General features: G+C 44.3%; 1 protein-coding gene across 4 annotated transcripts in view; it reads left to right on the top strand.

Moving 5' to 3' along the window:
* The window catches only part of HHAT (hedgehog acyltransferase), a 324456-nt gene that overhangs the window by 158386 nt on the left and 144282 nt on the right, over window positions 1-21788 (top strand). For all 4 annotated transcript variants that reach the window (XR_009219848.1, XM_058539785.1, XM_058539784.1 and 1 more), the window contains exon 9: window positions 10126-10161. Coding sequence is in view for 3 of the 4 variants with exons in the window: in XM_058539785.1 (XP_058395768.1) it covers window positions 10126-10161 (36 nt within the window). In the remaining variant the exon portion in view is untranslated. The remainder of the gene's footprint in view (window positions 1-10125; window positions 10162-21788) is intronic.

Genomic DNA, 21788 nt, shown 5'->3' on the forward strand with positions numbered 1-21788 from the left:
GGCCTGGCCTAATTTCTTTTGGTTCTTGAAGTGCTGGTATCTGGGGCCCAGTTTACTTTATAAATAGAAGCTGAGGCCCACGTCTCTGTATAATCTTCACTGAGGGGGGAATAAAGGCGAAAGTCAGACATTCTTGTTCTCTATTTGGAGATAATTCCATAGTTAGATTGTCAAAGGCAACCTGGGCAGAAAGATCAGCAGGGCCATATCAGTAGTTCCATCAGGGATATAGAATTCTCTCCCTTTGTCTTGCCGCTCCTGGTTGCCTTCTGGGCATCATTGCCTAAGTGCTGCCCGAAAGAAAGAAGAGTGCATGTGTCACTATCGCCTGTGGCTCTGGAGTCCGCTCCCCTTCATCTCAGTAACACTTCAGATTCCAACCCAAGTGATGTTCTGTGGGGTTCATTGCCAGCTGGCTTCCAGTGGGAGGAGCCTGAGTACTATGGAATTGACATGCTGCCTGGAAAACACCTTCCACCCAGGCTGGCCAACTTCTACCTATCCTAAAAAACCCAGCTAGAACATCACCGCCTCTGGGAAGCCCTTCCTGCATGCCTCTCATGCTGTTATAATGTAAGTACCCCTCTGGTGAGCTCCCACAGCATCATATGCTTATCTCTTATTTGGTGTTAATCACTTTGTTCTAGATTCATTGCATCACTTATATTTCCTCCTCTAGAGAGCTACACTCTGCTTTATTCAGTTTTATCTCCCCAGCATTTAGCACAATGTCTGGCACATAACAGGCATTCGAAATATTAAATCAATGGATTTCTCTCCCATTCTTCTTTTGGCCCAAAGACTCCATCTCCCCAACCTCTGTCCTTTCCAGATGCTTCAAACACCTGGCACACACATCTCTATCCTTATCACCTCCTCTTTCTCTCTTTTGCCCCAATATCTCTGCCACCTTTCATCTGTTGCATTGGAATTTGGTCAGGAAAACGGAAACCATTCTCAATATTTTGAGTGGCAAGAATTAAATACAGGGAACCAGAAGCACATATAGTCACTGGAGGGGCTGTTGGTGAGGGTTAGGAAGGCTTTTGGAAGCTACTGCTGCTGATCTTGGCTGTCTGCAGCACTCCGGCTGTCTGCAGTCCTCCACCCAGGAGGACTCCACTCCAGAATCAGCTGGCAAAACCCATGTCTGCTGTCTACTGATGTCCCCAGGCCTGGCCCCAACCCTGCCTCTTTGCCCAGAGGAGAAATGGCTTTTCTTTTACTTTGCCTTTCAGTTCTTGTGAGAGTGTCTGTCATTGGTAGAGCTTAATCAGAAAGCAGGTGAAAAGGGAATCTAGGAAGTGTAGTTTACAGGCTTTTACCGCTGAGGTACAGGCCAGTGCTTAGAAGGATGGAATAGCCACAAAAAATATTTTGGCATATCCGTTGTGCTGCCTTGTTAGATCTGAGACCTCTGTGAGCTGCTGGACACTGTGTTTGATTTTTTGTTTTTAGGAGGTTTTTTTGTTTGATTTTTTTATAAAACCTTGTCCATCCCATCAGTAGGTGCTTTAATTTCATTAACGTGAGGGGACCCCTCTTCCATAGTCCTATCCCAGCAATTAATATCCTCTATTACTATATTTTAGGTCCGCAAAGCCAGTGCATTCTTCTTAAGAATTAAAAAAAACAAAATCTGTCCTGATCCAGAAATTACAAACACCATCTTCTGATAAGAATATCTCATTTGATTTGTAATATAGAAGTCTCTTTAAAAGCCCTGAGTTTTTGCTGAGATCTGAATTCAAGTTGAAGTTGAGTCACTTATTAGCTATATAATTGTAGGCAAATCATTTACTCTTCCTTCATTCACATATTTATTGAGCCTGGACTAAGTGCTACGGGCCAGGCCCTGTCAGGCACCCTGCGCTGGCTTCCTTAGCTGGCAAGTGGGCATAACACATGAGGCCTGCTTTCCTTATAGTTTGTTGAGAAATGTTTGTGATGGTACTTTGTAAATGTAAAGCTCTATTGAAACATTGTTTATTTATTGTTATTTTAATGGACAAAGACTTGTGCATCCAAGAATAGAATAGAATAAAGAAGCAGGAATAACATAATTTATTGTAGCCATGGCAGAAAAGTGTTATGGTCACATCCTGGTGCAACTTCTAGGGTGAATCAGCCTCAATTATTTTTTTCTTCCTTGCTATCTCTATACTGGAAATTTAATCCTGAGAAGAAGATTCCCATTGACTTAGCCTGGGTGTCTTTCCCATGCTCCTAGGGAGGCCAGGGGATGGCGACTGGCTGTCCCACTAGAACTGCCCTCAGTGGGTGAGATCTAAGTCCCCAGAAGGATGTCAGATCTCCCCTCAAAACAAGCAAACAAACAAAAATAGCAATGTCTACCGTATAACTCATCCATTTTTCTCTCAACTGATGCCTTTGCCTCGTACTCTGTTAAAATTCTTTCCTCCACTGAATCTGCTGACTTCTGCACCCATCTTCTGTTACGTCTTCTGACCCCACAAACAACCTTGTTTGTCTCATCCTTTTGCAGCTAATACCCTTCTTCCTCCCCTTCAGAACCAAATTAGTCATAAGAGGTTTTTATACTCACTGTCTCTGCTTCTTCTCCTTCTCTTTCACTCTTCACTTGGCTCTGGTCTGGCTTCCATTTCTGCTGCTCAGTGAGACTGCACCTGTCAAGGCTGCCAATGACCTCCATGTTGACAAGTATGTCCAGTAGACATTTTTTTTTTTATAATTTTATTTATTTATTTTTCCCCCAAAGCCCCAGTAGATAGTTGTATGTCATAGCTGCACATCCTTCTAGTTGCTGTATGTGGGACATGGCCTCAGCATGGCTGGAGAAGTGGTGCGTCGGTATGCGCCCGGGATCCGAACCCGGGCCGGCAGCAGCGGAGCGCACGCACTTAACCACTAAGCCACGGGGCTGGCCCTCCGGTAGACATTTTTATGTGAAGAGATGAAAAGCAAGATGAACTTTGACCCTTCCCTCACACCGTGCACAAAAATTAACTTAAAATAGAATGGAGACTTAAATATGAGAGTTAAACTTAATACTTTTAGAAGAAAACAGGAGAAAAATCTTCAAGACCATGGATTAGGCAAAGATAACTTAGATATGACACCAAAAGCATGATCCACCTTAGGAAAAATTGATAAATTGGATTTATAAAAATTCAAAACTTTTATGCTTCAAAAGACACTTTTAAGAAAATAAAAAGATAAGCTACAGACTGATAGAAAATATTTTCAAATCATGTATCTGATAAAGGACTTGTTTTAAGAATGTACACAAGGATAGGAACTTAGTTCTCTTGTTCACTGTTCTATCCTAACCATCTGTTGCAGTGCCTGACATCTAGAAGGTGCTCAGTAAGTATTTGTTGGATAAATGAATGAATACAGTATTAATGCAGTTTGGAGAAGAGCCTTCAGGAACTGCATAAAGTCTAAGAAGGAGAGAAAATAATTTTGAACATTTGTAGAATGTTTATGAAGCACTTGTACACATTCCATTTGTTCCTTTTTGCTCTGTAGGTATTGTTATCTCTATACCACGGTTAAGAAAACTGAGACATGGAGGGATGATTTTTTTGCTCACAGTCAAATACTATTAAGTGGGAGAGCCGGAGCTCAGACCTTGAATTTCTAATTCCACATCTAGTGAGATGTGGTTTCTACTGTAGTTTAAGAAAGCTCTTCACTCCTGGCACTGGCACCTTCTCTCCTTGTCTTTCTCCAACACTGAGATGTCCAGATCTCCTCTTTTGGGCTGTTTTCCCAGAATTTGCTCCCTAATGATCTGATGGCAGACACGCTTGTCTGATGCAGTGAAGAGCATGCCATGTGAAAGACCAGCACTATTTTTCACCATGTTTGCTCTTTGGAATTTGTCCTCCCAGGGCTACAATTCTCATTTTCTACTTTCCCATCAGACTTTGGTATTTCACCAAATATGGTTTGGCTGCCAACTGGAGTCTCACTGGCCTAAGTTCACTTGCACTTTTCCCAGCATCACTTTTTGTTCTTGACTGTCAGCAGGCTCTGAATCTCAAATTGATATGCAGGTTAGATCCAGCCATGACCAGACCATGGAAGGAATGTAAGGAAGTGAGGGAATGGCATCCTGCAGACTCTCTATCAACATGACTGTTACAGATGGAGATGGAGATGGTATGACATGATGCCAATTATTATATGATGTCATCCGGGAACCTGTTCCAGATGTTGTGTGTGGGGCATTGTTAGAAAACAAAGATGTTGATTGAGACTGAGAGGAGGGCAGTGTTGTGACACTTTGAATAAAGACCTGGGGTCTAGCAGACCTGGACTATTAGCCTCAGTGATGCCGCTAGTTGTGTAGTTGTGTTTCAAATTATTTCATCTCATTTATCCTCTATTTCCTAATCTGTTAAGTGAGGAGGTTAGAGCAGATAAACTTTAAGGTCTTTTTCACTCTCTGAACTTAAGTTAGGTGGCCCAGCCAGAACCAATCAGGGCCTCTTGGGTCTAGATATAAACTTTATTCTTGTAGTGATTTGATTTGCTTTTTATCTCCAACTCTTTAAGTCAGTTTTCAGACTTCCCGGGCAGGAATATGAGAACTAAACTTTGGCACCCCACTAATGGAATAAACAAGTCTGGAGATGAAAAACTATGAAGATTGTAAGCTGTAGAAGTAGAGACAATGATTGAGAACTAAATATGGTACTTTATATCAATACTGCCCTGCGTGTGTCATGCTAAGCGGCCATAACAGCTGTGGTTCTGAAACATACCTCACTGTTTGTATGGCGTTTGTACCTTCTGGCCACAGTTCATTGCTGTTTTTATCCCCCAGCTCCCAAACAGCCAAGATCAGCCTGGGAGGAAGGACCAGGACCCCAAAAGGCAGGCAGCCTGGCAAAGCAGAACAACTCCTGGAACCAACTGTGGGTTCTGGTCCAAGTTCTGCCACGGGCATGCTGTGTGGGCCTGACCCTCCTCTGTCAAAGGGGGGTCTAAACTCAAGGATATATAAGTCTGTGTGGTCTGTAAGTAAACATATGTACAGTGTCACTTTGTCAGGCGCAATGAGCCTAATTTTGATGCACTGTGAGCCTCTAACAAGAAGAGCAGTCAGAACCGTAATAAATAACCCATCAGGGCTGCAGAGGAAGCATAAGCCCAGGCACAGTCTACTAATTTGCTAATGGTTATCAGACAAGACCTGCTGCTATGAAAGTGAGCATTCGGACTTGGAGATGCTTCCTGAAAGTGACTAAGAGGGACTCGGAAGCCTAAGGCTAGGTGGAACTTTTAAGGGCATCCATTCCAGGATTCTATCTGATGGTTCAGTCTCCTCTAAACACCCTTTTAATTCAGACTTGAACTCATCTTGTGATGGGAAGTTCACTGCCTTGTTAGGAAGCTGCAGCTTCTTCGAAATTTCCTTTGTATATATCAAGCTGAAAGCCACCTCCTGTTGCGGTTATCAATTGATGTCAATCCAACAAAAACTTTCGTATCGCATACACACATAAAAGATTTCCTATTTTTAATTTCTGGAAGGAATCAAGAATAATATGCACAGGATCACTGTTATTCTTATGTCTCCTTATAAGGAAATCCTGGCTTACTGTGTGCTGGTAGCCATGAGAGATTATTTTCTTAAAAAGTGATAAGAAAAATTGTGCTGTATTTTGATAGGAATCTTATTTCAGAAGAGAAGCCCCATTTCTATCTTTGGGTACTTATTTTATGTATTTCTGTGTAATAATTGATGTATTAAATAAGTGCTTTGAGTGTCTTCTGTCTGCGGTGGACCATGCTAAGTGCCAGAGCAGACAGAGGCATCGATGCCTTATTACAGCACGTCATTCACACATCGATTCACTCCACAGATATTTACTGAGAATCTGCTGGGTGGCTGCCTCTGGTTCTTGCCCTCAGGGATTTTGCAATCCATTAAGGGAGAGAATATTTAATGTTGATCACACTGTATTGAAATTACTGTTTTTATGTAATATTTGCCATCTCTTTACTGGTCTTTCCTCTCCTTGAAGCAGGGGTTATGTGCTGTGCATTACTGAATTCCCACCACTGGCATTTGTAGGCGCGTGGTAAATATTGGTTCAATGAGTCAGTGGCTGAATACATAAAGGGAAAAAACACAGGCTTTGGCATTTGGTACTTTGAGCTAGATCCCGACTCAGCAGTTTACTAGCTCTGTGATTGGGGATAAGGACGTGAAGCTTTATAAAATAGGGACCTATTTTGCAGGGTGGTTATGAGGATTAAAAGAGATAATACATAGAGTGCCTAGCACAGTGCCTGGCATACAATTCTAAATAAAAAAAAGCATATTGCCTTCCTACTCTAGCTCCTAAGGCACCTTGTACATCTATACAGGAAAACTAAGTGAGAAGATATTTCCAGACTTCATTGGTTTGCTCGCTTTTTGAAATTGAAAACACAGCCCCATGGGGGTGGGGGCACCCCTGAGCCCTTTGGAAGGAGCCCACATCAGCTTTATCATGGTAAAGAGGAAACCGAGTTTCATTTGAGGAAGATGCAAAAGTTCTGGAGATGGATGGTGTTGATGGTTTTGGAACAATGTGAATGTACATAATGCCACTGAATTGTACACTTAAAAATTGTTAAAATGGTAAATTTTAGGTTATGTATATTTTACCACAATAAATTAATAAAAAACAACAAAAGCTGTGGGCATGATTTCCAGCTCTCCCAGCAGGTGAGCTGTTTCCAAGTTAAACCAGTCAGAGAAGCATTTCATTCCCTCAGTCTGGATGTGGGTCAGCAAGCAGGATGCTGCAGGTTCCTTAAGAAGCCAAGGCCTGGCTGAAGCCTTCAGGTTGCTTGGTTGAAATTGAGTGATACGAGGCACTCATAGCTATTTTGCAGGTTATGCTTTCCTTTCCAGTTTTTGCCCCACCCCACCTGAGTCTGTCAACAACTCTTATTGACTCTACCACAAAATCCAATGTGACTCCATCTCTGTCTCTCCTCTCTCATGTGCAGTGTTTCCATCCTGGGCTGAGCCGCCATCACCTCTCACCTGGACTGCAATGGCTTTTTCAGTGGTCTCCCTACGCTGCTTCTCTTGCCATCCATTCTCTTCAGGACACTCCCCAGGACGTAAACCACTACCACTCACTACCCCCTAAACAAATGAAAAAAGAAATCCACTCTCCTGTTGAAAACTCTCTAGTGCTTCCTATCAGTGTTAAAATAAAACCCAAACTCCTTATCATGCACAGCCCTTTCAGATCTGTCCCTCTCCCCTGTCCAACCTCAGCTTGTCCCGGTCTCCCCTCACTCACATACTCCAGTCATGCTGGCCTTCTTTCTCTCCTCCAACCTGCCACATTCCTTCCCAGCTTGGGTCCTTTCTCTGGATGTCCTGCTGTCTGAAACACTCTTCCTCTGGGCTTTGCATAGCTGGCCCTTTCTGACCACACAGATCTCAACCCAAATGGCACCTCTTCAGAGAGGCCTTCCCTGAGCACCTGTGTGGCCGGTCCCTCTGTCCTGTCACCCTGTGTGCATTCTCTGCTCTCTGATGTTGTCTTACTTATGTAAGTGCTTATTTGTTGTTTGTCTCTTCCACCTAGAATGTGAGTGCCATGAGAAGTAGGGGCCTTGTTGTGTTACTCTCCCTGCATCCTCAGGGCTGGATCAGTGCCTGGCACGTAGAAGGCCCTGACAGAATATCTGTTGAGTGAATGAGTGAAAATCAGCACAGATGAGTTAATGCAGCAACGGAGTAGGACGTGTAGGAAGCCCCTTACGTTTTTCCTGTCACCTTTTCGTATGCTAATCCCCATCCTTGACCTTCTCCATTCCACTCGTTTCCAAGGGATTGTCCACTCTTTATATTATTCTCCAACCCAGTAACCTTGCCTGTCACAAGGATGCTTAAAGCCCTCTACTTGTCCCAGCCCCAAATTCCTTCTACATCACATGTGCATGAGAAGAAACAGTCTGAAACACACCATGTGTCACAGTCCCTCACTTCTGTACGTTTAGACTGTAAATTTTAGAGGACATCATAGCTACAGGTGAAGCTGGCCGTGCACTGACGTGCACTGGTGTGTCTTACCGAGATGTCAGTCAGAACCAGAGCAGGCAGGATGAGGCCTTCCCAGGCCAGCAGCCAGGTCCCGATCCTCTACGCTCCTGGCCTACTCTCACATTCAGCTTCAAGGCTCTGCATGAGGACTCCATGGAACAATTGGTCTTCCTGCTCTCTTGCTGGTTTCTGGAGCTCTACCCCTGTCCCTCAGCTTTCCAGTTGTACTACCCTCTTCCCCAGTGCTCAGACCCTGCCTGGGACACTTTATGTCCTTTTTATGTGGCTTGCTTTTCCCACTGAGTTATTGGAAATGGGGCTTCCTTTAAAATAAAATCCTACAGATTGGAGGGAAGATTACTATTTATTGAGTACTCACGGTGTAACCACGGCGTTAAGCCTTGTATCTGTATTATATCACTTAATTCCCATAACTCCCCTATGAAGAGGGGATCTCCATTTTCCCAGTGAGGAAGCTGTAGCCCAGAGAAGTTACATAACTTCCAGAGCCTGGCTGACTCTAAGACCCAAGGAGGTAGATGACGCCTGCAGAGCAGGTATGCTCAGGGGAGCAGAGCAGATGGGCTTGCCTGGGGCAGGGCAGCCACGTTGGGGGAAGCAGAAATAGGTGGAGGTGGAAAGGGGTCTGTTTTAAAAGGAACAGCCGTTTTCAATTAGTGATAATGAGAGGCAGCGACAGCCTGTGCTTTTGGCGGGAAGAGCAAGTAATTCATGGCTTTTCGGGCTCAGTTTGACTCCTAGCTTTGTCCTCTGCGAGTTGCGAGCTCTGTGCAAGTTACTTAACCTCTGAACTTTAGTTCCTTCACCCTTTAGAGCTTTGTGCCAAAGACTTAGGAGTAAATGGAATTTATGTATCTCGAATTCAGTTTTCCCTGAATTGTATAATTATTTCAGGTAAGTGAGATAGTAAATGAGGTACCTCAGTAATCACCTGACATATGTGAGGTGGGGTGAGGTGCTGGGCATGCCAGGATGTTCAGGGACGGGGACAGGCGTGGAGCTGGGAGCTAGGGACAGTCAGGGCCGAGGCAGTCGGACTCCACTCCAGGGTGAATTTCTGTGTCTGTTGCTCGTTGTCTGTAGGGACAGAATTACAGGAGATGGCTAACCCAGGAGGCCAGTCTGATGGGTGGGACACAACAGCCACCATTGAGGGGTTAGGAGTAGCGATTATGCCTGGTGGACAGCAGCATCATCATGCCGGCCACCCAGTCTTTTTACTCACAACCAAACCCATAGGTGAGAGAAGGACACTTCTCTCACCTTCTCTTAGAGAAGGCTAAGTGGTTGGAGGTTCAGGGGGAACAAGCGTGCCTACTAGGGAAACCAAGGCAGTGCCATTCATATGGACTAGGCCAGTTTGGTGGTGTCAGGGGCAGGCTGTGACTGAAAGGGCCCACCACTGCCCAGGGCTCACTGGATGCCTGGTGTGAGGCCCAAGCACAATGGCAGGCTCACCAGCAAGTACATGGAGCATTTGCTCTTCTCTCCTCCCTGCCGGGGCGGATCAAGGTACAGACAGGGTCACTCACTCTGGTGAAAATCTCCAGGGACTACGGCTGGGAGGAGCATGGAAGACCAGAGCTGACCTTCCTCACCCCGGTTCTGCCCTTTGGCCAGTGTGGTTTTGTGCTTTTAAAACATTTTATTTATTATTGAGTAAATGAACATCTAAGACAAATAGTGTAAAAAGACTCGCCTATTGGAAAAGTGGTGAAATCCATCCTTTAGTTTAGAGAGAGAACTTAGACTTGCTGAAATACTTTTGCTATCACAGCGCTGTGATTCTGCATCAGAATCACCTGCAGGACGTGTTAAATCTAATTGCTGGACTCCATCCCCAGAATTTCTGAATGAGTATGGAATGGAAATTGGCATTTCCAGCAAGTTCCCAGATAATGCTGCTGTGGCTGCTCCATGGTGTACTTTGAGAACCACTGTCATAGAGTAATCCATTTATTCACTGTGCTCTGAATGTAAATTATATATTTTTTGTCAAGTCCATCATTGCTGTAAATATCTTCTATTGATATCTTTGTCTATGTCTCCTTGAACAGGTATTTTGATGTTGGACTGCATAATTTCTTAATCAGGTAAGCCAATAATTTTTATTTTAGATATCATTGAATAGCTTGTCTATTATGGAAGACTGAGAGGGAAATAAAATCTTTGTTAAATATCTTGATAAATAATGGCAGTTTTATACCTGTCAAGAAAATACCACTAGCACTGTGTTGTTTTGTCCCTCCCAGAATCACACATGAGATTATCCTTTTTAAACAACCAAAGGAATTTACATTGAAAAGGGTTTATATCTTAAGTGATAGTTACCCAAGAGCTTGGACAAGTTTAATTCCAACTACTGAGCTGCTGAAAAGACAAATAGAAAAGTGACGGGTGCCAGCTTGCAATTATACATTAAAAAACCCACTTAATTTTCCCTCCATTGAATTTAAGCTATGTAAACTGAACTTACTGGTTGTTTTACAGTCATGAAGATACAACCTTGTTCATAATTGAAAGAGATTACAGATGGCAGTTTATATCCTAGTTTATTGGTATTTTTACCAGAGTGGGCTTATGGGGCATATTAATTCCAAATAGCTATTAAATCAAATAGAGTTTAAATGGAAATATACCAGAATGCTAGCAGTATTGGTAAGGATATGCATATTTTTTATGCTATCAACTTTGCTGTATTTTCTAGTTTTTTATACTGAGCGTGTATTATTCTAATAGTGAAAAATGACCATTAAAAATGCCTGTCAAAAATATATGTGGGGAGCAATAGTGTTGCTGAAGGACTATAAGCTAAAGATGACAAGGAAACCAGAAATCATGTAGAATGATTTTCTTTCTGCAAATATGTGGCTCTAAATGCTAATTAATTCTAAAAATCTGCTAATAATCTGTAAATCACGTGTGATTTCTGGAGAAATGTTACAGTGGTTCAGTTCTCCACAATGCATGACCGTCTCCCTGTGGGTAAGATGCTCTCTGAAGGGAAATGTACATCATTGGCATCACCTTTATCCTAAACCCACAGCATTCCCTCTGTGCCGGATTGCTTATGGTGGTGTTGCAAGAAGGGCCATGCAGACCTTGTCCTTTCTCCAGGGCCTCACCCAAGGCTGTGCAATGGAATCTCCTTGGTCCGCTCCAGACCCAAGGAATATGGATTGTCCTGGCTTTCTCCAGGATATCACACAAAGATGGTAGTGTGTAAAGTGCTATCCTTGACACATCAAGGGTAAATGCATTTTAGCAGGAGGGATAAAGGACCAGTGGTCATGGGAAAGGCAGGCCTGAGAATTCCCTATCTAAGCTGATCAGAAAAAGCTGTCTGGGTGTAGTTCAGGGAGTAGTTTGGATTTTTGAGTTGATGTCTTGGTGCTTTGTACTACTCCCATCCTGCTGTTAACATAATTTCGTGCAGTGGATGCAAGTTTGTACTTTTATTTTCTGTAGTAACTTTCTTGGAGGCAGGGAACATGTCTTCACCTTTCTATGATTAAATTCTATAGAATCAACCTTCAACAAACATTCATAGTAGGAGTGAATGAATGAGTGGATGAGTGAAATGAGGCAGAAAGGGCAAGGAGGGCGAGGATTAAGAAGAAGCTGTTTGGTTATTTATTCAACAAATAATTAAGCCTACCATGTGCCTCTTACTTGGATATGTCTGGGAATATACCATCATGAGAAAAACAGACATTTGATTTAAAGCTTTCCCTTAGCTTGTTGCTCGCCAAGCTTGTGGTTGGAGCTACTTGAAGTGAGGAGGAGGGGTGGTCTGCCTCCGGGACCCCTCCTCCCTTTCCTTCTTCTGGGCTCCAGTTGTGTCTCCTGTGTTGGGTGGGGAGGAGGGAAAGGGAGTGGTTAAGTGCCTCTAATGTAACCGGTGCTGGGTTCCCCTTGTCCTGGCAGAAGGCCCTTTTGGGTGGGTACTGGTAAGATGCTCTAACTAGTCACCTTAATCAGTGTTCTGTGAACCAAGCAGAACTGAGGGAGTAAGCCTTCTTTCTGCCCTGCCATCTCTCTGCAGTTTTCCTTTCCCTTGCTCTGGTAGAGACAGAGCAGATCAATGTGTCCATTGCTTGTCCACTTGGGGAATGAGAGGTTAGTCTTCCCTTCTCACAGGCATGCCCAGTCTCTGTGATGAGGTCTCTTCATCTCTCCTCACATGACAGCCCTCGCCACTAAGCCAAGAACTTACAGATTCCAAAGAGTCCCTTCCTCTTTCGTCTTCCCATCTTGGGGGTTGGGTGGGGTGGGGGGTGGGAGAGGTGGTTGGTGGGAGCGGTCAGTTCTCCATCTCTTAGTAATCCCAGGATGGGGTGGCGGTATCACCCTTTTATTTGCAGCTTTCTTTAGAAAATGGGTCCTTTCTGCTCCCAGTTTGGAAGGTGAAGCCTGGTGGGGACTGAGCACTGTTTATCACTGGCACATTAATGAGAACTGTGTCATCTGAACGATGACCCTGAAGCCAGGTTGAAGAGGGTAGGGCGCGGTGCAAGTGGGAGGTGAGAGAATGGCAGCCACAACTCTTGTAAGGAGTTAAGCTGTGAAGGGAGGAAAGAAAGACCAGGCAGCTGGTGGAGAGGGTGGTTTGAGTGGGGATTTTTTTTCTTTTAATTGGAAGGACTCTTGTATTTAGCCACCAGAAGGTCTTAAGTGCCCTTTAGACTTAGAGAAGGTGGTTTCAGTTGGGTAGAGAGGAGCGGAGTATGACTACCAGGGGAGTGAGGAAGCAAAGGCAGTGAGCGGGGCCTTAGTAAACTGAGAGAGCAATGGCCTTTTCCTGTGAGTCTGTCACTAGAGAAAACCTTAGAGGGTTGGAGGAACGAGGGGGTCATGCTTGAGGAATCCTTCTCTGTGATGGCCAAGAGAAGAAAATTTATTTCCCTTTGTAAAAGAGGAGATGTTGGAGAAATTGGCCTAGATTTTTTTTTTAATTAACTATATTTATTGGCTCCAACAAGCTCTTAACGTGTACTCTGGTTTGTCAGACTGTATTGAATGCTTAGTGTTTTGCATAAAAGAAGTTGCAACATGCCTGAAGTTAATCAGCTGCATCTTTTACATTGATGGAAGTAATATAGACTTCTCTGGAATGACATAAATTTCCACAAAGCCCAGGGCCCTATCTGTGATCTCGGTCTAGGCAACTGCAAGGAGGGACAAGTTTCCTTTTAAGTTGTTGGAGTGTTTCACTGAGCTATAGGGCAGGAAGGAGATGTCACGTTTGATGAAATGTGAGCATTTTTGGTATTGGCGTTTTATGATGACTGTGGGAAAATTCAGTGAGCTCGATCCTTGCCCATCTCATAGAAATCAAAGGAAAGACTTTCAGGAAACAGTAATCGCAATTCACTTAAGAATAGCCTCAGAAGAAGACTAGTGGCTGGAGTTCTTAATGTGATGCTACAAAAGAAAAAGGAAAAAAGTTACTAATCTGGGAAAAGAGATTAAAGAAGAAAACAGCTCTGTTTCATTTTAGATAATAGGCTGGCTTGTTTAAATTTAGCTTAGTTTAGTTTTGGCAAGAAAGTGAAAATGATTGGTGATACTTGCTACAATCTTGCTGACTAAGGCATTTTTCATTTTACCTGAAATTATAGCCGGCCCCACCCCTTTTATGAAAGTATAATGTAATTGCTTTGTACCTGCCTGTCTGCCCCCTTTTAAGTTCCTCGGGTTGGGAATAGCTTTAAGTGATATAGGATGCCATCATGCCTTTTTTTTTTTTTTTGGTGAGGAAGATTGGCCCTGAGCTAACATCTGTTGCCAATCTTCCTCTATTTTGTATGTGGGATGCCGCCACAGCATGGCTTGAGGAGCGGTGTGTAGGTCTGTGCCTGGGATCCAAACCCGTGAACCCTGGGCCGCTGAAGCGGAGCACGCAAACATAACCACTACACCGCCAGGCCAGCCCCACCATCATGACTTTTTTTTTTTTTTTTTTTTTTTTTGTGAGGAGGACCAGCCCTGAGCTAACATCCAATGCCAATCCTCCTCTTTTTTGCTGAGGAAGACTGGCCCTGGGCTAACATCCATGCCCATCTTCCCCCACTTTATATGGGACGCCGCCACAGCATGGCCTAACAAGCGGTGCGTCGGTGCGCACCCGGGATCCGAACCGGCGAACCCCGGGCCGCCGCAGCGGAACGTGCGCACTTAACCGCTTGCGCCACCGGGCTGGCCCCCCCCCCCCCCCACCATCATGACTTTTAAAAGAAAACCTGGAGTCATCCCTCTTCCATGTCTGAAAGATTAAATTTGTCAGGTTTTTTTTTTTTTTTTTTTGCAATTTTTCCATTGTTCTTCTGCTTATACATTTAAAAATTGAAAAAATATTCACCTGTGTTTTCTTCTTTTCTATGTTGTTTACATTTAGCTATTTAATCCATTTCAAATACATATTTCAAATAAGGATCTGACTTTTTGTTTTCTAAGCAGCAAAATAAATTTTCTTTATTGTCACTTTCCATTTTTATTCTAAATGGTGTGAGTGCATCAGAGCCGCTGCTTTTGTCCTAAGGAGAATATCTTGGTATCCTGTCAGGATAGCAGAAATGCAAAGTGTGGAGAGCATGCCGTTGATATTTCTTAGGCAAATAGAAAAAGGCAGTGAGCCTCTGGCAAGGCCCTAAAGCTATTTGAGAAGATCCCTGGAGTTAATATGGTCATTAGAAGATAAATTCCTTTCCATAAGTAAACAGATTCTGCTTATAGAATGGCGTTCAGTATAGTGCAGATTCAATCTTATGCAATGCTAACATTTGTATGAAACAGCACGTGCCCTTTTTTTTTTTAAAGATTTTATTTATTTATTTTTTTACCCCCAAAGCCCCAGTAGATAGTTGTATGTCATAGCTGCACATCCTTCTAGTTGCTGTATGTGGGACGCGGCCTCAGCATGGCCGGAGGAGCAGTGCATCAGTGCGCGCCCGAGGTTCTGAACCCGGGCCGCCAGCAGAGGAGCGCGTGCACTTAACCGCTAAGCCACGGGGCCGGCCCCGAGCACGTGCCCTTTTGAAACACGATTTTGTTCTGGGTAGAGAGAAGGTAGAATGAGACAGCTGTTCATTTCTGGTAGCATCTTTTGTTCTTCTTCTGGAGGTTGATCCAGTGATTCCACCAGGGTCTGGAGTGTCTTTGAATTGCCAGAGGGTAGTGAATTTCAGTAATGTGTGAATTAATGGTTCAATGAATTCTGAAATGAGCAAAACTCTCTTTGGCTTTCCCTTTGTGACACTCTATACCTGACCCATTCATAAAACTAGCCCTACAGGAGAATAGAAGTATTGTTTGGGCTAAAAAAATGTTAGTGTTTTGAGCTTCATGAATCGTCTGTAATTTGGTCTTCTTACCTCACAGAGCTCTACTGACGTTTAATAATATATGCAAATCACTCAGCTCTGTGCCCGGCGGCACTGGGGATCAATGATGGCTAGTTTTGTCTCTCCCCTCCCCCACTTTACCTCTGGAATCAGAGTAACAGGGTTTGAGTCCTGGTCTCTCTCCTGCCTGTGTGACCTGAGGTATCTCACTAACCCTTTCTGAGCCCTTGACTACTTATCTGTAAATTGACTGCTTATCTGATGCTGTCACTCCCTACTCAGGACTAGTCAATGATTCCTTTCCCTTCTGTCAAAACCAGGCTATACCCTCATGTGCTCAGCTCACCACACTGGGTCTTCAGGCTACCCTTCCATCTCATCTCACCACTATTCCCCTTTGTGCCTCTGCCAAATGGGACCAGAGGCTGCTTTCTGACCCTCCCCCCCATTTCCTGGTTTCTTTCCTTTGCTCATACCTAAAGTGCTCGCTCTTCCCCCATATCCAAGTCTGACCCTTCTCAAGCCCATCTGAGATGCTGCCTCCTCCATGCAGCCTTCCTCTTTGCCTCCCAAACTTCCTGGATCGTGGGTACCTGCCAGGATGTTTTAGACCCCAAGCTGTACTCCTGGAGATGTCGTGGGTTTGGATGGAATCCAGGAATCAGTATAATTACCACTCATCCCAGGTGACTCTTATGCCCAGGGAATTTTGGAACCCATAGCTTTAAACAGTTCATTTTGTGCATGTCATCTATCCCTCCTAGATGGTGAGCTTTTTGAGGGCAGGGTCTGCTTCATCTGTGTATTCCCCATTGTACCCCATAGTGTCTAATGTCTAGGGGGCCCTTAAAAATGTTTGAATGAATACATTATAAGTTTCAAAATGTAAAAGGACTTAGTAGCCATCTCCTTTTCTTTTCATTTAATCCATTTATTTATGCAACCAATTAAGTGGTCTCAGCACTCTTCCAAGAGCTGGGATAAAAGCAGTAACAAGATAACAAGGTCCCTACCCTTGCTTGGCTGGCATTCCAGTGGGTGAAGACAGAGTGTAAAGAAGCAAGCAAGTAGGCCAGCACCATAACTCTCATGATGTGATGGAGGGAGCAAGGTGGAAGGGCCACTTTTGATAGCGTGGACAGGAAGGGCCTCTTTGAGTCTAGGTGACACTGAGCTGAGAGGTAAGTGAGGGGGAGAAGGCAGCCAGGGGGAGATCTGGGACTAGACTGTGTCAGCTGAGGGAAGGGCAAGCACCAAGGCCCAGAGATGGAGAAGGGCATGTCTGAGGGGTAGGGGGAAGGAAACCATGGGGCTGGAGGGTAGTGGAGCAAGGAGTCTAAGATGAGTCTGGAGGAAGAGGTGATGGCCAGACTGTGAAGAAGATTGGGTTCTATTTTAAATGCAGTAGGAGCCATTGGAGCGTTTTAAGTAGGGGAGTGACATGATCTGATTTATATTCTTCAAAACTCACTCTGACAGCCTTTGCTGGGAATTTAGTGAAATTGGGATTTTTAAACCTCAGCCGTTATCATCCTGAACCACCTCAAGCTGGAGCTCCGTGACCCAGGCCTGTCCTTGCCCTGCAAGGAAGTTTCTTTGACAGTCAGCTGCAATGAAAGCTACTCCGTGTTGAGTAACAATAGCCCTAAACTATGCTTTAATTTCCTTCTGTGTCTGTTTGCTTAGTGTATTGTGAAAACGTGACTATACGTGTGTACATTAACTTGGAGGGAGTTAAATGACGGTGGAACAGGGCAGTAGGCTCTATGCAGAAGCGTAGGCAGCTGGAGAGTTGGGATTGGCACTGGCGAGTTCAGTTGGGTTTGGAGGTTTGCAGCCTTCTTAGGGTGACAAGTAACCATCTTGTCTTGTGAGCTCTCAGCAAGCCCAGGCTCCAGCTCCTTTACTGGCGCTTCATCTGTGGGGTCTCTGAAGGCCCAGTTCTTAGCCCTCAGTGCCCCGTCTTGAAACTGTTCCCCTTGGATGTCAGCCACCTTTAGGACAGGAGGCCTCTTAAACCTACAGCACTGGTTCCCTCGCTGGGGCTGCCTGGAGTAGAACTCCATCTGGTTCGCTCTTGAAAGCTGTGGTATAATGTATTGGCGTATGCTCCCCTTTCTCGTCAAAAATTGAACCCCCTTCCTACCTTCCGCCGTCTCCGTCACTGTCCAAGACAGCGTTTCTTGTCCCCCAGACTCAAACACTTGGAGTGGTTTATACTCCTTTTGTTTCCTTTGTAGAATTTTTGGATGGGAAGGCCTTGATGATTATGCCTCACATTACATTAACTTTCAGTTCTCAGAAGATTTCTCAGATTCACTCTTGCTTCATTCCTACTGCTATCACTTTTGAGGAAAAACTTTTTAGAATTAATCATCTTCATGACTATGCTATATTGGGTTTGTTAGTTAGAAAATTCAGAATAAAAAAAAAACCAGAAGAGGGCCGGCCCCGTGGCTTGGCGGTTGAGTGCGCGCGCTCCGCTGCTGGTGGCCGGGGGTTCGGATCCCGGGCGCGCGCCGGGGCACCGCTTCTCCGGCCATGCTGGGGCCGAGTCCCGCATGCAGCGGCTGGAAGGATGTGCAGCTGTGACATACAACTATCTACTATGGCTTTGGGGGGCAAAAAAATAAATAAATAAAATCTTTAAAAAAAAAAAAAAACAAAAACCAGAAGAAACCCTTCATGCTCTGAGAGTTGAAATGCATAAGTCACTTGCCACCGTATATAGCTTCTATCACTACAGATGTTCCAGTGAATAAATGTGTCTTTTAAAAAAATTAAAAAGAGCCACTAGTGAATTAATTGAGAAAATTTGTGATGCAGAGACATAATTTTAAGTGTAAAAAGCTCTGAGTCAGGGCTGCTGTTGAGCAGGACAGGCTGTAAGATCCATGGTCTGAACCAGTGCAGATGGGTTATTTACTCAACAGGACATTTGTTAAGTAGTGGTAGTGGCGTTGTCTTTTTTTTTTAATTCTCTTGTGAATGCCTGGGGTTCTTTCTGCCTTATGGGGCTGCCACACCAAGTGGAAGCCAGAAACTTCCTTTCCTTTCTTGCAGCGAGGGTTTCAGATCCCCCCTTTCCTCAATTTAGATTCTACTGAGAATGCCATGTGAGCGGAATTGGGACCTGGGATGCATTCTGGTGAACCCTGCAGCAGTATCATCCAGCTCTGAGAGGCAGAGGTCCTGGGGTGCAGCCCCTCACCCAGCACTGGCGATTGGGAGCCGCTTGCCCTGAGCCCAGTGGCAGCATAGTAGGGTCTCCATCGGAGTAGTGGTGGTGTAATTTGTCAACAGTTCCTGACTGCATAGCCTCCAAGCCTGGCTCCGAGACCCTCTCACAGCGATTGTGCAAGCTGCTGATCCTTCCTTAAGAAATTCCTTTCATATTAAAACTAACTAGAGTGGGTTCTGTTATTTGCAACTAAATTACCTGAGATAGTTACTTATCCAATGATGTCTGGAGTGTCTAGCTCAGCAGGAGGAGTACATGATCTTTAGTTGGCTTTGCCTGTGAGCTGTGTGGATCCCACACCACACCAGAATTAAACAAAATTGCGGCTATTTTTGCATCAGTAATGGAAGAAGCCTGTCAAATGGAAAGGATACTGGATCAGATACAGAAGACCATGGCTCTAGTCTGCCTTGCCACTCTCCTGCTGCAATGTTACTCCTCCTGTTTGGGCCTTAGTTTTCTTATTCGTGAAATGGGAGAATTATACGAGATAAACTCGAAGGTCCCTCCCAGTCTCAACAGCCTCTGATGAGTAGCTTTGGTGTTTTTAATGTTAGAGAGCAGCTTCTGTAGTCCAGATCTGCACTATCCAGTACAGTAGCTGCTAGCCACATGTGGCTATTTAAATTTAAATTGATTAAAATTCAATAAAATTACAAATTCAGTTCCTTAGTTGCACTAGCCACATTTTTTTTATTGAAGTAACATTGGTTTATAACATTATATAAATTTCAGGTAAACATCAGTATATTTCGACTTCTGTATAGACTGCATTGTGTTGACCACTGAAAGTCTAGTTGCCATCCATCACCGTACATATGTGCCCCTTTACCTCTTTCACCCTCCCCAACCTCCTTCCCTTCTGGTAACCACCAATCTGTTTTCCATATCTATGTGTGTCTTTGTTTATCTTCCACACGAGAGTGAAATCATAAAGTAATTGTCTTTCTCCATCTAACTTATTTCACTTAGCATAATACCCTCAAGGTCCATCCATGTTATTGCAAATGGCCAGATTTCATCTTTTTTAAGGCTGAGTATTATTCCATTGTGTGTGTGTGTGTGTGTGTGTGTAGTGTGTGTGTGTGTAGTGTGTGTGTGTGTGTGTGTGTATGACATCTTCTTTATCCATTCATCCATTGATGGGCATTTAGGTTGCTTCCAACTCTTGGCTATTGTGAATAATGGCACTAGCCACATTTTTAAGTGCTCAAGAGCTACATGTAGCTGCTGGCTATCGTATTGGACAGTGCAGACAGAACATTTCCATCATCATAGAACATTCTCTGGGCTAACACTAGTCTGGATGATAATGCCATTTGTCTACTTCCCTTGTGGAGATGCTGGTTGTTCTGTTGTATTTCTACCTGCCTACTTGAATGATCAGCAGCCACCTTATTAGCTACTCAGCTTGCCCCAAATGGAACTGCTTATCTACCATTTCCCCCTATGCCTCAACCCTACTTTTCCCCCATCTTAGGGAGTGGCACCCTACCCACACCAACCAAGGCAGGAACCTTGGGGTTATTCTGGAAATGTCCTTCTTCCTCACCCCCTACACCCATTTTGGTCCCTGAAATTTCATCATTTCCACCTATTAAATATTTACTGAACATGCCCTGTTTTCCTCATTCCTATTCTGTACACCATAACTGAGGCCCCCCTCATCTTTCTCTTGCCTTCTATTGTGAATCTCATGTTTACTTTCTTCCTCGGTTCCAGGCTGTCCCCTCAACCCACCCCCAGGGGTATTGAATCAACACACGGTTTACAAACAAACCAGCAAAAGGCGGTTTTAATTAGCCGTTCTCCTCCCTTCACAATCGTATATTCAACACCCTTTTCCAGACTTAACAACTCTTAACCCCATGAGCAGTCTCCTTAATCTTCTTTCTGGTCCTTAAACAAGCCTCGCTTATTCATTTCCTTCTTTCCTTTTGTGTTTGCTTGCTTCCCTTTTCCTGCACCTTGTCAACACCAGATCGGAGGTCACCTCGTTTGCAAAGCCCTTGCTGACTCCCTAGAAGAGTTAGGTGGCCCTCCCTTCCCCCCTCCGCCCCCCCGCCCCCCAAGTGTGCTCTACTGTCTTGTAGGTCACAGGCAGTGGCTTGGGGATTCAGACCCTGGCATCACACTGCCTGAGTTGAATGCCAGTTACATTACCATTGATTGTAATGAGTATTAGTATCTGTAAAATGGGTATTAGTAAGAATGTCTACTTCGTGGTTTTTTTTTTTTCCTTTTGAGAATTAAATGAGTGCTGACTTAAAGTCCTCAGCATAAACACTTAATAATTGTTAGTTGTCATTATCATTATCATCATTATACTTTCACTTGCTACCTTGTTCATCCTCTGGGATGTTAGCAGACTGAGTGGCAACACTAATTTTTTTTTTTAATAAAGAAAATGCAGGATACTGCTTTCCCTTGGGTTTGGTGATTTACATGTAAGCTTCTTGTGGTTGAGAACTGTGAGCTTGCTTTCTTCTGCATTTTCTTTTGAGCACCTGGCAATGGGTGGTTTGTCCGTAGGATGGACGTGAATGGGTAGAGTTGGCTGTAGCCCACACCCGAGCCAGCTCTGCCACTTACTAGCTGTGTGACTTTACCAGCAAGTTATTTAATATCACTGCTTCAGTTTCCCCATCTGTGAAATGCTGCCTTTAGGAGGAAAGTCAGGCACTTCAAAAATCTGAGTTAAATCAAGCACATAAATACCAAAGGGATGAGATCACTCATTCTAAATGCATGGATCCATTCATTTATTCATCGGGTAGTTTTAGTATCTACTGTGGGCCAGAAACCCTACTCAGTACTTGGAACACAGTAGTGAATAAAAAGAGACATAGTTCCTATTCCAATGGAGCTTATGGTTTAGGAGCAGAGAGGGGTTTGTCAGAGACAATGCATATATCTGGCAAAGTATAGCAGCTAGTAGTGCCAAGAAGGAGAGACCCGTGGTTCTACAAGTGTGTGTCACAGAGCACCTGACCCAGGGGTGGGGCAGGAGCTGGCCATGGGGAAGGTTCTCCCAGGAGGCAATGCTTGGGTCAGAGGGTGGAGAAGCACACTCAAAGCCCTGTGGAGGAGGAACACGGTGCATTCCAGGAGGAAGAACAGAAAGAAGGTCCTTGTG

The sequence above is a fragment of the Diceros bicornis genome, chromosome 4 (assembly GCF_020826845.1).
Source record: "Diceros bicornis minor isolate mBicDic1 chromosome 4, mDicBic1.mat.cur, whole genome shotgun sequence".
Classification (NCBI taxonomy): domain Eukaryota; kingdom Metazoa; phylum Chordata; class Mammalia; order Perissodactyla; family Rhinocerotidae; genus Diceros; species Diceros bicornis.